This window comes from Halictus rubicundus, chromosome 4 (genome assembly GCF_050948215.1).
Source record: "Halictus rubicundus isolate RS-2024b chromosome 4, iyHalRubi1_principal, whole genome shotgun sequence".
In the NCBI taxonomy this organism is placed as follows: Eukaryota; Metazoa; Arthropoda; class Insecta; order Hymenoptera; family Halictidae; genus Halictus; species Halictus rubicundus.
In genome coordinates, this window is record NC_135152.1 from 16939408 (window position 1) to 16956526 (window position 17119).

At 38.5% G+C, this 17119-nt stretch overlaps 4 protein-coding genes across 4 annotated transcripts in view; 2 read left to right on the forward strand and 2 right to left on the reverse strand.

Moving 5' to 3' along the window:
• Positions 1-3434, forward strand: part of Babo (TGF-beta receptor type-1 babo) — a 63379-nt gene extending 59945 nt beyond the window's left edge. Inside the window, exon 8 of the mRNA XM_076787129.1 lies at positions 555-3434. Coding sequence (XP_076643244.1) covers positions 555-677 — 123 coding nt within the window. The 3' untranslated portion in view covers positions 678-3434. The remainder of the gene's footprint in view (positions 1-554) is intronic.
• LOC143353651 (uncharacterized) lies at positions 1026-8026 on the forward strand. Its single transcript, XM_076787130.1, has 2 exons — positions 1026-6697; positions 6731-8026. The coding sequence occupies exon 1, from the start codon at positions 1026-1028 to the stop codon at positions 1395-1397; it is 372 nt and encodes a 123-aa protein (XP_076643245.1). The 3' UTR covers positions 1398-6697; positions 6731-8026.
• Positions 8027-14427: 6401 nt separating this feature from the next.
• Lipt2 (Lipoyl(octanoyl) transferase 2) lies at positions 14428-15227 on the reverse strand. Its single transcript, XM_076787152.1, has one exon. It carries the CDS (start codon positions 15225-15227, stop codon positions 14511-14513), a length of 717 nt encoding a protein of 238 aa, XP_076643267.1. The 3' UTR covers positions 14428-14510.
• Positions 15228-15251: 24 nt separating this feature from the next.
• Positions 15252-16789, reverse strand: Wrnexo (WRN RecQ like helicase). The gene is made up of 7 exons (XM_076787150.1): positions 16724-16789; positions 16579-16644; positions 16191-16315; positions 15873-16097; positions 15656-15800; positions 15460-15561; positions 15252-15390 (listed from the first exon to the last, which is right to left on the reverse strand). Exons 1-7 carry the CDS (start codon positions 16772-16774, stop codon positions 15298-15300), a joined length of 807 nt encoding a protein of 268 aa, XP_076643265.1. The 5' UTR covers positions 16775-16789; the 3' UTR covers positions 15252-15297.
• Positions 16790-17119: the final 330 nt, after the last annotated feature.

Below are 17119 nucleotides of genomic sequence, written 5' to 3' on the forward strand. Positions count from 1 at the left end.
GCCCAATCGGTAAAAAAAGAATGATTTGTAGCTTCATGTTTATGCAACAAAATTGTATGAACAGTTGCAGGAATAGATACCATAGATACAGCTCAACAAAAAGTTAGCTGTTCCGTGTGAATATATTTTAACACATTACTTACCGGAAGTCTACAACGTGTTATAATTCTTAATGACTGACCTATATTAGAAAACAATTTCAGAATCTTCTTTCAAAATATTGGATTGCGTTCCTAATGATAGCTTGTTAATTCATGTCAAAAATTGCCATTGCTTCTGAATAATTTTTTAAGAAATTCTCCACTGCGAAGCATAATGTTTAAAATCTATTAATAGTTGCCAGCAAGTGATTAGTTGTACTAAGATATGCTTGTACCCGAGTCGATTTCAAGTCAAAAGTAATTAGTTAAGTTTTACATATCGATTCTAGTATTTGAAACCGAGTTTTCCAATTTTAGACATCTCAACTGTTAAAGTTAGAAAATTTATCCAAATAAACCAGTTTTTAAATACCGAGCAACCGTAATTCTAACGAGAGACTTTGTTTGTTGCAGGCACTGCAGGTGATGTCGAAGGTAATGAAGGAGTGCTGGTACCACAACGCGGCAGCTAGATTAACCGCGCTTAGGATTAAGAAGTCCCTCGGAAACTACGGCGCGACGGAGGACCTGAAGTAAACTACAACCGGCAAGAACAGAAACAATTGTAAACCGCTCGTCGTGTCACGTCGAAACGAGGAACGAAGGACGGTAGTGCTTCAGAACACGCATGGGCGCTGGAACCGTGTAACGCTTATTGCAATAAAACGATTTATGTGCCGTGTTACCACGCGCGCGCCGAAGAGAGACAGAGAGAGAGAGAAAGCGAGCAAGCAAGAGAGAGAGAGAGAGAGAGAGAGAGAGAGAGAGAGAGAGAGAGAGTGCGAGAGTGAAAGAGAGAGTGTAAGAGAGAAAGAGAGAGTGAGAGAAACAGAGAGAAAGAGGGAAGATAGACACAGATAGGTCTAGCAAGAGTAAAAGAAAGGGATGCTGAACAGATCCCGGGAATTTTATAGAGAAGCAGAGAGCCTAACGGAGAAAGACTGGTCGAGAAATCGAGACGACGTTCCTTTAAATCGCGTTCACTTCGTCGAGTTCTACCCCACACCTTCCGAGTATCAACCTATTCAAAACGGCGGAATTATCGCACGAGGTCGTTTAGTCAGGGTGATCTCGAGGCAAGCTTTTTTCGTTGAGAATGTTCGCGAGCAGTGGTTTATAGAAAGACAGACCAGACTGGCGAACGTTCGAACGGCGGTTCGAACGAGTATTCTTGATAAACGGCAGAAATCGTTCGAGCAGCCCTCGAGATCGAGCCATCCGGTTCCGTCGATCGATCGGTGGAAAATACACACGTAAAACGCGTTCGGTTGGTCGAACGATCGACGCCCGGTCACACGTCACACTACCGCTGTATATTTATTGAATAGTAAACGATAAGGATAACGAAGTATATAAATTTATTATATAGCGACGTTTATTGAGTAATATTAATGATTAACGATAAATTTGTATATTAATATATACACACGTATAATTACGTATATTTGTTATCGGGTGAATGGGTTCGATTAACCGAGCAGCTACGTTTCGGAAGATTTCATTCCAGTCGGCGGCGTGATCGTTGATTACGGTTGATCGCGATACTGATCGATATCGAATGGCGTTTCCGGATAGCTTGAACCACCATTCGGTTTCCGTTTAGCTGCCCGTTGAACGATTTTATTGGGAATATACAGTCTCCGTTGTCAGGATAACTGGAATATATTCTCTTCTTCTTTTTTTTTTTTGTTTTTCGGTGATTTTTACAAACACGTAGACCCGATTGCTTTACCGGTGCATGCAGATACTGGATCGTTTTCTTTTCGGGAGTATATACCATACACACCGTGTTGCAAGAGAAATGCATAACTTTGTTTCTCGTTTCTGCGATTACGGGGTCGCGGTTCCGGCGATCGTGTCAACATACAGGGTAGATAGGAAATGAGAGGAAATGGGCAGCCGTGGTCGTCGAGCGCAGCTGACCGAGCACCGTCGAAAATATGGAGCGTGGTTTTGTTCGAACGAAACACAACTATTTCTAACCCGGTTTTCGTGTAATCGAACGTTGCTTTTCGACCTGGAAACGTAATATTCCGCACACCATCGGTAGAATCTCGATTGTCCGAATTGCTCGGGTCACCGGTTTCCTTTAAATTTTGTATCAATTAATTTTATAAATTTTCTACACGAATATATCGACTGAGAGTAGCGTTTGATATATATTAATCTCTCCTGAACTGCCAGCTAACCGTTTGTAATACCTTTTTCATCGACGAAGAAGATTAAGACTGAGAACGACATGCCATATTTGAACCAAGATGTAAGCACAATCACGTACAAGCGTACAGTAAGCTTAAAAATTAGAATATGAAAACCCAGCTGTTTCGTCATGCCGCTATCAAAGTGTCATGACAAATCGAATACTTGCGAGGGACTTTTTCAAAATGATCTTTTCCCAGTGTAGACTTTTATTTCTATCTTCTATAACGATTGTAAGACTACGAATAAAAAGAGTCTCGAAATGTCTCGATCAAGGAATATAAAATTTTTATATTACAACTTTTAAAACTTCTCTTCTATATTCCTTTTTACATGTCATTCGATTATTTACTACGAATGCGTGTTAACATTAGGGAACAAACAGGTACAAAGACAAAAAATATTCAATAGGGCCAACATCCACCCATGAATATGAATAATGACCACTAAAAAATACACGTATAAGATATTGTACTAAGTTCTATAGTATATGTAAGTTTCATTATAACTGGAGGAGCCGTTTGGCCAACGATCCTCGCAAAGAAACGAAACTTTGGCAACTATGGTCAAATTCGACAGCTATCAAATTCGCGAAGAGCGTTAGAAAGAAATGTACGGTCTAATAGAAAACTCTTAGTGAATTCGGACAAAATAGAATAATGATAGCGGGCCAAAGACAACACAACCGTGCAATTTTCGCAGCAAAGGTTGAACGTCGTTCGAACAATCAGGGTTCTACCGTGGTATACTCCGCACACGATTTCCACACAACGAAGTTTCTCTGCAACTTCCAGGCTTCATTTGTCGGTCGTATCCTTTTTATATATACCTATTCTTAGTCTGTAGACGTGCCCAGATATTTTGCTCAAGACAAACTATTTTTGCGTACACCACTGTACGCGTGTTTATCGAACGCGGTGCGTCGCGATACGCGGGACTGTCGAAGCGTGTTTCCTTTGTAACACAGGAAGGCTGAAATTGAAGGGTGCTAAGCTCAAGGATGATTGTATACCGTTCTGTGCGTGCGAGAGGAAGAGCGTGTGAGAGAGCGAGGTAGAGAGAGAGAGAGAGAGAGAGAGAGAGAGAGAGAGAGAGGGCGAGACCGAGAGAAAGAATAAGAGAAAGAATGCAAAGAAAATTCAAGGAAACGAAAGGGACCGTACGAAAGGGAGAGAGAGAATGCAAGACAGATTGAACTAAGAAAGCAAGCGAGGCGAGAGGGAGGAAGGAGGTTGAAAAATGAGCTGATAAAAAGAAAGAAACATTGAAGAAACTATATTTTCGGGAATTTTTTTCGCGGTTGAAAGGGCAAAAGAGAAGATTCGGAAAACAGAAGATATACGACGGTGGAATGCCGAGATTTCGATTACGGATGCGTGCCTCGACTCGAAACGACCTCGACCTTCGATTCTACCTTACCACGAACGGTATTTTAAACGTTTACCATAGAACTCGCGAGGAGAACGGTCTGTAGCAGTTTTGACTACAGCGATGGGATCATGTTTCCATAATAACACGATGCGGTAACATATGCGGTGTTCACTTTTAGTTAATGAATATTTATTTATATCAGATAAATTATTATGTATATTATAATTTAAGTAAATTATTCGTCTTCTCTCGTTTGAAACAACATCCGGTAGAAGTGTTGTTACCTTAAGTATTATAGAATAAGTTGACCACTTGCCTCGTAGCAACTCGTTTCACCAATTTCTTGCGCAAGATCGCGAACAGAAAATATTTAGGATAACGATACGACGAGAATTTATTTAAGATTGTCGCCGTTTCTTTTGTCACAGTCTCCACTAACCCACGGTCAATAGGAATATTCAATTTTCGTAGTAAGTAGATACGGCCGATTGTAGACTAGAAAAAACATCGTAGTAAGGCAAGCGGTTAACTTCTTCCGGAGCTGCGCCCAGCTTTATGGAAGTAATGAAATTATTGGCAGCGAAAGCATTTGCTTTGACGTGTGTAGATTAAGTCTTTAATGTTTCTGTACTCGGAAAATATTCTATGCTTCTACGAGCACTGTTCCCTTTATTCTTGAAACCGATCGGGCGGTTTCCTGCCGCGTTGTTTCGGTATGGTTTGCGACATGGTTGGTCCCATCGTTGTTAACGAGGCACGCGTTCCCGCGTGTGTTGCGGTTCCGCGTGACGATAAGCAAATCGTGGTGACGGAGTCGCGTGCGTTTTGCGAGTCTCGAGTATGCGAGAATTCGTATGGTATGTCTCTCTGCGAAGCTCGACCGTGTCCGGAGGACCGTTCACGGTCCCCGTTGCGATCGGTAACGTTACAATAAGCGATTTACTTCCTCGACGAAAGCTATGCATTGTCACGGGATAACGTAGGCGGCGGGTAGATCCTCGAGGAAACTGATACATGGACAAGAAAGAGCAAAAGGAACAAAAAAAGAAGAAGAAAAAACAGTAAGAAGAGAAGAGAAGAGAAAGAAATCTTTGTCATCCAATAGTCAACGTAAAAGTCTGCGAACATACAATTATTACTATATAAAGGAACGGAGGGTCCTTCGAACCATATAATTGTATTTTTATATTGTTTTTTACCAACCGACGCCCGCCAGGCGTCCCTACTGATTTTTCTCTTCCGTTTTCTAAACGATCGAACTAATTCGAAACCCAGCTGACCATCCTCGATCAACCATTTCGCTGCTGACATCAAACTGTATGTTCGACGAATCGCTCGACAGTTGTTTAAACAACACGGAATATGTTTATGCGATTACGTAGCGAAGATAGTAGACTTTTGTACCTATCGCAATTGAACCGGTGGTAGCTCAGAGTAAGACACTTGTGCAATTCGTTTGGAAAAGACTCGATCTCAAACAATGAGTCCTTCGAGCAAAACAGCCAGTTCATTTTCACATAATCTTCCTTTGTCAATCTCTCGTCGCTCAACCATTCAGCAAAGGAAACAATGCAATTCTTTCTTCTGTAAATCATCCTCGAACATTGTGTTCCTATTTTTTGAATCTATCTAGTTACGTTAAAGCGAATGAAGAGCGAACTAAGCAATCGATTTACTAATCTTATCGTCCACTTCCACTAACAATGGCGCAAGTGTCTTCCCATCACGGGCAATTTTTCGTTCTTTAAAACGTGTCCGCGGCGAAAATGGAAACGCGTCTCCGAAGCTATGCCCACATTTGTCATCTTCAGGGTACACTTATGTTATAAAAGCTGCAAAATGTTTCTTTCGTTGGTGTGTTTATAGCGGAGCTGCGATAATGCTATACAATTTCAGTCGTTCAAGGTTTCGCGAAACCGAGCGATTCCGAGGAAGAAATGCTATTATCTTCAAGTTCGGCAATATGGTATATTGGAACTCCAACCTAAACACGCCCTTATTTATAATATTTGTTCGTGGTCCAGCTCTAATTTCATTGATTCTGTACGCTGCTAACGGGTAACGATACTCGTCGAACCGTCTACAATTGTTATTACTTAGGCAGCACGTTACGCTGACAGAACGAGTCACGGCGACAAATGTGGACATTGTTTGGACGCGATAGTGATCGAGATCAATCGATTGAGCCCCGTAGCCGGTCCTTTGTCCTCGGCGTTTCCCGATGAGATTTTTCCACGTAATTGTCGCGCGCCACCGACCGTTCGCGTGCACGTTCCCGTCGCGACATATATCGCAGATTCTGCAACCCACCAAAAGACTGAGCGATCTAATGTTCGACTAGTAGATAAATAATCGAAAGTTAAATAGTTGACCGCGACCTGTACGGTCGCGGCCGTTCTTTTTAATGGATCAACGTCTCGCTCGGGGGCCCGGGTGGTGTCGAGCACGTCCCGTCCGCCCCCCTGGCGATTTTTCTCGTACATTCCTATTACGATGTAGGTTAATTTTACGATACGTACATACGATATAGTTACGCCGTCGACGAGGTTTCACGGACGCCCCGAGGCCGATATCCGGCGGTCGAACCGCTGCGAGACAAGTTTCAGGCAACGTGTATGCGAAAATGTACAACACACCGACTCCTACCGGAGGTAGACAGGTTTATAGAACAGTGAAGGTCTATTGTAATTCCTCCGTGTTGACGAACGACGCGTCTCATGTACAGACGAGACGCGTATCGCCGGTATTCTTATGTTTCTGTGAACAAACGCGACGCCTACCGTGAAACACCATCGGCGACCATGTCCCGCAGGTATTTCCATATTACTAGTACAATTTTGTGCCAATAACAGATCGAATGTTAACTAAAGCGAGAGACCAGTAATGATAATATACAGAATATTCTCACAACCATACACGTACACGTTCACATATTAACACATCATCCGGGGAAAAAATATCTTTCAGCCTGTACGACGGTTTGAACCGTTTCACCGAAGAGTTTCGAACCGTCTGCGTAGGCTGCAGGTACTCGAACCTATTTTATTCACATTTTCTACTTCCTTTTTTTTTTTTGCCATGAGACAGCTGAGCTACCCAACGAAACGGCGATCATTCAACTGTATTTTAAAGAAGATTCAAGGAATTCTCGAAAGACGCATTTCTTAGAAAACAATTCTCCTGTTTTATTTCGAATTCTGTGGAGCATGTGCGCCTAGTTAGTAGATTGAATCGATTATATTTGCTAAAATTAAAGAGACGGTATTTTTGCTGATAATTTTCGAAAAGGCATAAAGTAATAGCTATTGCGACAGAGGTAAAGTTAATTGGTGATGACACTCTGAAGCTAAGCATGAAAAATACACAGTGCCAGGGTACACTGACAGCCGTAATAGCTGCCCGTCCTCTGTCCTAGCATCTTATTGTCAGTAGTTTAAGATGTTTATGGTCAGACGGACAACTATTGTGGCTATTCGATTTACCTCGGATTAACTTCTGCTGTAAATACTGTGCTCGTAAATTGAATTCGATATTAGGTTTTCTAGAATGCAAAAAGCTTAAGATAGCCCCCACTATGATAAATGTTAACTTCTCAGTTTCGCTTTTATTAATTAAATGACTTGATATTCGACATCTAACGTTTCAGTGTGATAGAAAATCGTGGAACGGTCTTTTATTTAACCCTCGAATGGCTGAGATTGGATCCATTTTGACAAAGATATAAACGCGTTTCATTTAAATTCTACTTTTCTAATAGTCAGCCAAAATCATTAACCACTTGCAGTGGGTTCAATAAGAAGGTCAACGTCGATATCGAAGAAATATGTTCGAAAACATGCAAAGAAAATTGTTGCGTAAAGATTTGAATGGATCCTAGCCATGACTGCCATGAAATCGTCAAATACAGTCGTCTTGCAAGGGTTGAGCATATTTGAGACGCGTATGAAGGTTACATATTATCATTGAGCCGGTATCTAAACTTGTATAGGGTAAGGGACCCAATTACTATGCCTATGTTAGTTCCACTTATTTTTAAAGCATAATGAATATTAAAAAAGAGATATTACATTTTTTGCCATTAGAATCAGTTAATATATATGTATGTTATATATCTCGTATTTAATATTCATTATGCTTTGAAAGTAAGTATAATTAATATAGGCAAAGTAATTGGCACCCCTACAGCAATTAGGTCCCTGCCCCTACTCTGCTATACAATAATTCGAAATTCCAGTCTTTCATCAGCTGTCGTCCGAAACACCCAAATGTTCAAGTACCCCCGCACCCCTACAAAATACGACAGAATGTAACATAACAGGACTTGACGTAGTCGCTGTTATTCGGCAGAAGAACTCTCAGATAACGGAGCGAAAGATATTTTTCTCCCCGTGACTGACTATCCATATCTACCGCCGTCACATTTCCAGGCGACATCGCGTGCGTCATTCGTATCCCCGAGGTCGGTGGCGTTACATAGCCGAGGTCGAAGGACATCACATCGTCACCTAGGTTTCGAAGCACAGAACAGTCTGACTCATATCCGACAAAATGCCGAACTGCCAAATAATATATTTCATCCCTCTATAGCTCTTCTTCGCTCCCTTACGGTGTAAGACCCCCCCCCCCCCTCCCCACACACACACACACACACTTGTACAAAAAAAGAAACAAAAAAAGAGGTGTAAAAGGAAGAAAGGCGTATAACGATGAAACGCGCGAATACGAGGCGCGTGTATATCTCTGCGTCGTGTTAGAATGCGAGAAACCTGTACCTTTCGAGGCGGCGCGACGCCTCGCGTCGTCTGCTTTTAGTTTAGAAACGGAACGAAAACAAACAAAAAAAAAAAGAAAAGATTAACGAGAGGCACGCGTTCGAGTTTCGAATCGACGGAGGCCCGAGAAGAAAGTCGAACGCGCGGCTGACATCGGGAAGAGCTGTATCATTTCGACGCGCTGATTCACTGGTCGATTCCTCGGAGATTCGGACACCGTTCCCCACCTGTAGAAAGCTTCGGAAAGCGTGAAGAATTCGAAACAATTTTCAGATGTCAACGATCATTGCCAATGGAACGCGTGAGTAGTTAACCGGAGCTGTTCAAAATTCAAAAGCCGAAATGATCCGAATCTTCGAATAGTGATCGATGCCTACGCCGCAATCGCGTGTTTCCGGGAATCGATACGTTATTCGACGCGCGAACGACACATTTTAGAATGTTAACTGTAATTTTTAAGAGTTTAGCAAACCGCCGTCGAGCCGATACAGCGGTCCCGATGGCTTTTAGAATTACGTTGTGCACCAACATTGCGCATTAGTCAGCGACCGCTAAATATTCTATTGGCGAATTCGTGTTCTTTTCACGATTCTATTCTTTTTACGAGGAATTGGCGTGTACGTTCGGAAGGTGAATTTCTTCTCCGGCTTCTCCTTTTTATTCGACAAGTTCGCTACCAAACGTTACGCGCGTTGCCAGGGGAGTTACGAATCACTCTGTCGACGGAAGAAAACTGATACGCTCGCTTGTTCAGCAAACGAGGTTAAGTGAATGTAAATAGCTGCATGAATTCGCGAAATGAGCAAATAAATTAAGTATTTCTGAAATTGTTACTCTGGACGTTTTACTTCTATTTATTTCATCGAACTGTCGTGGCTTTCGTCGAGATTCATTCGGCGGTTTCAAAGTTTTGGCTAACAGTTTGCGAACAAACATACATTGTACAGGGTGTTACCGGACGGGTAGTACCATCGGGCGGAGGATGATTCTACATATAAAAATAAGTCCAGAAAAAGAAATAACATTTCTTCGTTTGACGCCCCTCCTCTCTCCTCCTCCTCCCTCCCCGTTCCGTTTTCCAGAAAATCGAGTTTGAATTGCAATACAATATTATATAATATTATTACATAATATCGTATAATATTTGTTTGAATACACGTGCTATTAGATAGGAATCGACCGACGCATCTGATAATGACCAACCAATTCTACTTTCTGCGTATGCTAACTCAGGTCTGTCCAACTTCTTCGTCGCGGACCACCTAGTCCCCGCCATCAATCGGTCCGTTCCCCTACAGGCTCCTCTCATGTTACAATATCGTAAATATACGATAGGAATAGGTCCGCGATAGAAACCAATGTCATGCGCTTCTGGCGATAGGACCGTATCAAATAGTGGGGGAACGTCACTTCCCATCTTAGGGGAATTAAGGAGTGGGAGAAAGGACCAAATGTGGCTTGCGGGCCGCGGGTTGGACAGGCCTGTACCAACTAAAACACGCAAAATTGACGGATTTTTAAACTTGATTTTCTCGGAAACGAGACGTCCAACAAAAAAAAAATTTTATTCTTTTTTCCGACTTATTTTTACAATTACATGTAAAATGTACCACCGGTCCGGTAACACCCTGCATATTCTGTCGGATAACAGGTTATCCTATTGGCATTTCATTTTAGAACTGTTCATCTTAGAATAGTATAACGAAGATCACTTTTCAATTATGCATTGATGAAAATACAAAGAGGTATAAACGCTGCAGATGTTCATCGATACAAGTTATTAACTATTGTAAAAACTGTACAATTAAACGTACTAGTAAAATGTACAAAATGTTTGATTTACATGCTGCTGGCCGATAGTTTGGAAACACATTGTCGTCTAACGAAATTTTGAAAGTTAGTAGTGATTATAAGAATTGTAATTGCAACTGAACGAGTAGCTCTAAATTTTTAATAGGCAATATACGTTACGCTGGTAGCGAACGTTCTAATAATAACAGAGATCCGGATCCCGGGATTCAAATCCCATTGAAATTACCTAAACGATCATTTTGCGCAACATTTTCCTCGCGCATCGTCGAATGCTCTTTCGTTTCTGTTTTTCTCCCCTAGAGTTTTTCCCCTAGTGCGTGTAGATTTGTTTTACAGAGAGCTAATCAATGCATTACCTACTATTAATTAGTAACAAATTTCGATTGTCTGTGCAGATTTTTATTTATCTGGTGTGTTTTATAAAATAGAAGATGAAATAAATACTTGAGATTCAAAAAGTCACTTTACACAGGGCGATTTACACAGTAATCATCTGCTTTTACTCGCATTCAGAATACCTGCGTAAACATTGACGTTATTAGTAACGATGTAATATTATTTTTAATTATTTCATTGCCAACGTCGTAGGCGCAGAATTCTTTTGTTTTCATCTTTCTTTCCTTTAGCCCAGTGTATTATACCTTGTACATAACAGTGTAAATGTTTATCGACGATTTACATACGATAGGATGACCACTTGTAATTTTCGTAACGATGGATGGGTGAATTGGTGGATGGTATTGTTTCTTTTTTTAGTTTCATGTAACGTATGTTTGTCACAGGCACGTTAACACCGAAACTATTTTTCCTTGTCTATCCTTTTCGCAGAATAAATAAGCGTTAGTAAGGTGTCGCGAGGTTGCAAAGAAAAACTACCCCGTTCCATATCTTTATAATTTACTTTATTAAATAGTAAATTAATACAAACTTTATTTCTGTTATAAAAAGCATTACGAAGTCATTGCTTTAAGACCTTAATTTGATTGAAAATTATTGAAAAAGTAAACTGTTACATACATATTAGTTTGAAACCAGGCTGAATTTGTAAATTCTGTAGACAGATAAATCAATTATTTGTATTCATAAACACGCTTTGATTTGTACATTGTGCCTGTAATACAATATTTTTTTATTAAAAAAAGAAAAAGAGGAAACTGTTAAATTGCGATCATTCCACACTTCTTTGTTCTCGGCGACATGCTTATCGAGTTTCGTTAACGATCCCATAACACTAATTATTGAACTTCATTTTCCAAATTATCATTTCTCCGAAGCGAATTTCCGAAACCAATGCAACGACTGATCAAGTCGCTCGTTAATGATTGTCATCGATCACTTTATGCAGCGTGCCTGACGGTGTGGGTGAACCTTAATACTGTTAATAGATATACGTATCTAATGTTATTACTTATTAACGATTTGATTTGTAATTATCACATGCTCACAAAATTCTCGAAGCTCGTCGCGCCGAAATCGTGTCCGAGGCTAGACCTTTTTAAAGCCTTATGCAATATCTTTTCTACAATCATGAACAACAAAGCCTTTTAAGACACGATCGAAGCATCCTTAGCGAGACTATTCGAATAATTGTCACGGCTCGCGCGATTTCCGAGCCTCAAGCATTACGTGTTCGAACGGATCCTACTAATGAATGCCATAGTGGTCTGTAAAGTAATTGGCTCGAATAAATAAAAATTACTTTAACAATCTGAGTTGTTAAAGTTTATGCGAACAATCTGTGTTGTACTTCCCACCCTCCTTCGCGATCAATGAAACTGTAAAACTTTACCCGACTCTACAAATCTGCCTAATTGACTCGCGAAGAAATCAATTAACACTTTACCTACTCGAATCGTATGAATAGGATTTTCAGTAGTTGTACTGTGCCAAAAGGAAGCTTATGTCAATTACTGTGGGGATCCCAATTACTTTGCCTGTATTGATTATACTTATTTTTAAAGCATAAAGAAAAAAAATGTAATATCTCTTTTTTAATATTCATTATGCTTTAAAAATGAGTTTGAGCGTCGTTGACGATTTTGAATTTGATTCCCGCGCGGGTGCGCCTTAATGGCGATCCCGAACAAACCTAAATATTCTACATTATTAAAGATTTGTTCATAACTTACTATTTTAAAATGTATTTTTTTTTTTTTTTCTTTGTACTGAAGCCGCGCCCCTCCGAATTAATACAGGCCCTAGACATTTGTCTTATTTGTTAATGCGACACTGAGTAATTCTATCGGAAAGCTGAGGCTTTCCCCTTGAATTCAAGTGATCATAACTCGCACTACTCCAATGAGAACCAAATGGGAAACAAAATTTTGAGGCCCCGGTGTCGAGTTTCAACATTCTGTAATCGCATTTCATTTTACAAATTTTTGGTTTTTCCTACCGGTACCTGCGTTACCATCTACATTTGAACGATGCTATCATAAAGTTTAATCTTTCGGCTTCTATTTAGCTACTCGAAAGTGCAAATATTCCTTCGGGAAGAGCCTCTTCCATAGTGTGACATCCTCGAGACTCTAGAGTCTCAAGATTCGTGGAGGTATTACGTTATTTGTTGCAGTCGGTGCAGTTTAAAAGGTTGCTTATCGACTACAATGTCAATGCAAATAGAAAAGTTCTTTATTTTTCATTGTTTTTTTTTACAGAACTTTTGCCAACGTACTTGTGAGATTTTTCTGATTAAAATGAGTCTAAATACGGTATAATTTGGGCCATATTTACTTATTTGAAGTGTGATCATAGCTCGCTATGATATAGGTAAATATGATTGAAATTCTGTCAAATTTGGTCTTTTTTTAACCAGGGAAATCCCACAAATCTATTGATGAATGTTTCGTACACGTGGAACTAAAAAAGAAATTAGTTCACAATGAATGGAACTACCCAGAAAACAATTTGCTTTGTATTTGGCACCAAAATTTTCTCTAAATTCCTATCCATATGCTTCCGCATTAGGCTCAGTACTTGAGTGCAAAGTCTGTAGTCAAAATTCCATGTCAAATCGAAGCCAAACCTTGGCTTTGTTCAGCTTCTTTATAGAGGGCAGGTCGGTCGCACTAGGAGGGAACCATCCGTCTGAGGTAGTGATGGGCACACCATCGACTAAAAACTATCGACTAAATCGATAGTAGCCAACTACTATTTTCAGTCGACTGATTTTTTAAACTATCGACTGAATTTAGTAGTGGTTGGGTTACTATTTTCAGTCGACTGTTTTACACGTCGCCATCTTGAAATTTCAAATGTCAGTGTCACACGATGAAACGAAAAGGTTAGAAATACATGATTATGACAGGACGTGCAAATATGCAAGTAATGAAATATGTAATAGATATTTCAATACTTTAATTCATATTAGATGTTAAAATCTTATTACTATTTATGCGAAATACTTTAATTCATATTGGATGTTAAAATCTTAACGCTATTTATGCGATATAAACTATATATGTGATATACGTAGGCATAGACTATAGCCCGCAATATAGACGTAACCACTAAAACGAAATTTCAGTCGACTAAAAACTATCGACTAAATATTCGATAGTATGTAGTAACTAAATAGTAATTAGTCGATAATGCCCATCACTAGTCTGAGGTTAATCTCGCACTTTTAACTGCGCCGAAATCGTCTTATCGTCTTTTCCATCGTCTCTTCAACCGTCTTCTTCGAATCGTTCTTTCGTCACTGTCGCGTTCATCGCCGCCATCGTGGCCACAAAAATCTCTTCGCACTCTTCCCTCTCTCGCACGCACACTCTTCGTGCTCTTTCTATCTCTCTCTCTCTCGCACGCACGCTCTTCGCGCTTCGCCTTCCACAATACGGTGCTTTGTCTTTCACGGCACATTGTGGTGTTTACGCACCACTTTCGCGAACAGAGCTTTAGAAATTTAAATAAAATACCTTTCTTCACCCTACAGGAACTTTTATTTCAATTTTTCCCGATATTTACTATTAGAACAATATCGTCGATCTATAAAATATAAACTATTACAAGTACTAATGTTTTATCAGTCGAAGATAATATTAAGCTAATAGCTGCACACTTGGAATTTGTGTTAATATCGTAATGTAGCACATAACTGTCTAATGTATAGGGCAATGGACATACGCATAATGTTTAAAACATCTATTACAAAACATCTTATACAAAAAGATAAGATGAATTCATTAAAATTATAACATTACATGATTAAAGAGATTTATAAACGTAGTTCGTGATTTGTAGCGTCTTTAAGTAATTTCGAAGATTCTTCTTCAGTGCAGTCAAGCAATAAGCAATGAAACTGATTTTCAAATGCCCTTTTAAATAGTGGTAATACATCTCGAATGGTGACGTTCGTATTCAATTCTTCAGTAATACTAGTCACACCCTTTCCTTCAATACCGCAAGGCACAATATGATCAAACCATTCCAAATTTGTATTACAATTTAAAGCTAGACCGTGTGTTGTTATATAACGGCTGCCATGAATACCAATTGCACATATTTTCCTATCTTCTACCCATACACCAGTATCTGGTGATGTATGAGCATAAATATCAAACTGTGCACACAAACGAATTATCATTTCCTCTATTTGACAAACATACCACTTTATACTCTTCTTAAAGTCTTTTAAATTTAATATGGGATATGCCACTAACTGACCAGGTCCATGGAAAGTCATCAAGCCACCCCGATTTGTTTTATAAAATTCTGCCCCTAAATCCTTCAGTTTCTCTTCATCCTGTTCAGTATAAGTTTTATCTCTAATACCAACTGTATATACTGGGTAGTGTTCAAGAAGTACCAGCGTATTGCAGTTATGGTTTTCTTCCTTCCAAAGATGATAATTAGACAATGTTTTTTGTAATCTCAGGCCAGCACCATAGCTTAAACGACCAGCCCATAAAAATTTGACTACATTATAAGACATGATTGTTCAATAGTAAAATTTTTTCATTGGTTACACGATTTCATACATCTAACAGCATATTCTTACGTGCTTATGCGACTTGAGCATTCTCATGGTTCATATTCTGTTCATTACTGTTTGCATTGGCTTTCTCTTGTATGTTATTATGCAAAAGCCACGAGACCTGTTGCAAAAATATAATTTTTAATATAACCTTGTTAAAATCAAATTAGTGTCAAAAGAAAAACCATACATAGGCATCGGTTGCAGCATACGTTTTCTGGTCTTTATTTAAGGGATGAACATGCCATTGGCTCATTCTAATTTTTTTATTTTTATCAATCTTTTTTTTTAACTAAAGTAAAAAAGAATCAAGTGTATGTATGTCACAAAAATAATGTTATTACTATCAAAATATTATTTAATTACAATATTCTAAAAGGACTAACCAGGTATGCTGTTAATTTTTCTAAACTCCAGCGACAAGATCGATTTAGTACTCTGTTTGCAAATACGCCACTGTCCATACAATTATTTTCTACAATCTTCTGAGCTGGAAATTCTTTAAAATCTCTACCCAATTTCCAAACATCGCTGTAAATTAAAGACAGATGTAAAGCAAGTGAAAAATGATATATCATCACATGAAAATTATAATCTACTTACTTCTTAATATTTATACCAACAAGTTTTACCTTTGGATGAGATAAAAGAATTACAAACGCAGCAGGTAATTTTTTTAACGAGTACACATGCAGTAAATGACAAACAGTGTCATTCAAACAAATTTGTGCTAAAGCAGTTTTTCCACTTCCAGTCTTAAAGCTAAAACTCCACTCTAAATCAAATCCAACTGGTACTATGTCATTATCATATCCTTCTATTTCTTTTCTAAATACATCAGAAAAGAAGAATTAAAACCATTAGTAAATATTTATACTTGCATAGCATGCTTCTACGTAATTGTAAGAGAATATATCTTACATAAGATCATCACAGATCATAGCACATGTATTAAAATCATTGGTATAATTAATGCGTCCCTTGAATACAATAGGTCGCAATAGAGAGATATCCAGCTCTTTTTCTATATATGGCTTTGTTTTCTCCTATTAAAATATTTACAATTAACAACATTTTTTTACTTTCTATAATTAATTGTATTTCTTGCTTTTTTGTAAAATAATGCTACCATGCTATTTACATAATACAAATCATTTCTTCCTTATCCTTAAAAAGAATCATTTATATTTTCTATTATAAATTGCTAACTATATTTTACTTTCTCTGTTATGCAATTAGAATTAAATGTACCAAAATATGTAATCTACTTTTTTTAAGCGAAACAAAATTAAAATACATTTCAACATACGATTACATTTCCTGGAAGGTGTCTGGGGGATCGTCGTACTGTAAATTCCTTAACCTCCGATATCGGCTAAAAGTAATAAACTTTATGTTACATCACAATATAAGGTACATATAAGTTTTATTTAGAAACGCAGAACAAGATTAACCTCTTTAGAAACATTAGTAGTTAACACCCGACTGCGCGAACACGTGGTCATTGTATTTAAACAATAGAAAATATTTATGTTTATGTATTGTATATATTGGTATTACAAATCACAATGGAAACTAAATAATTATGTTATCAAAATGTTAAACAATTTTATTAATTCTTCAATTAATTGTAACCGTAAAATTTCCCGCCAATTTTAAACTCTTAAAAATGTGTACTCTGTAAATACACTGTACATTATAGAATATGGTGGAGACGTCTAGATACTCTAGACTGTACGTCTAGGTACAGTCAGATACAGTCTACACTATCATTTATAATTATTCTATGGCAAAGATTTTATACTTCTAAAATAAAAATACAATATGTAAATGACAATGGATCATGTTAT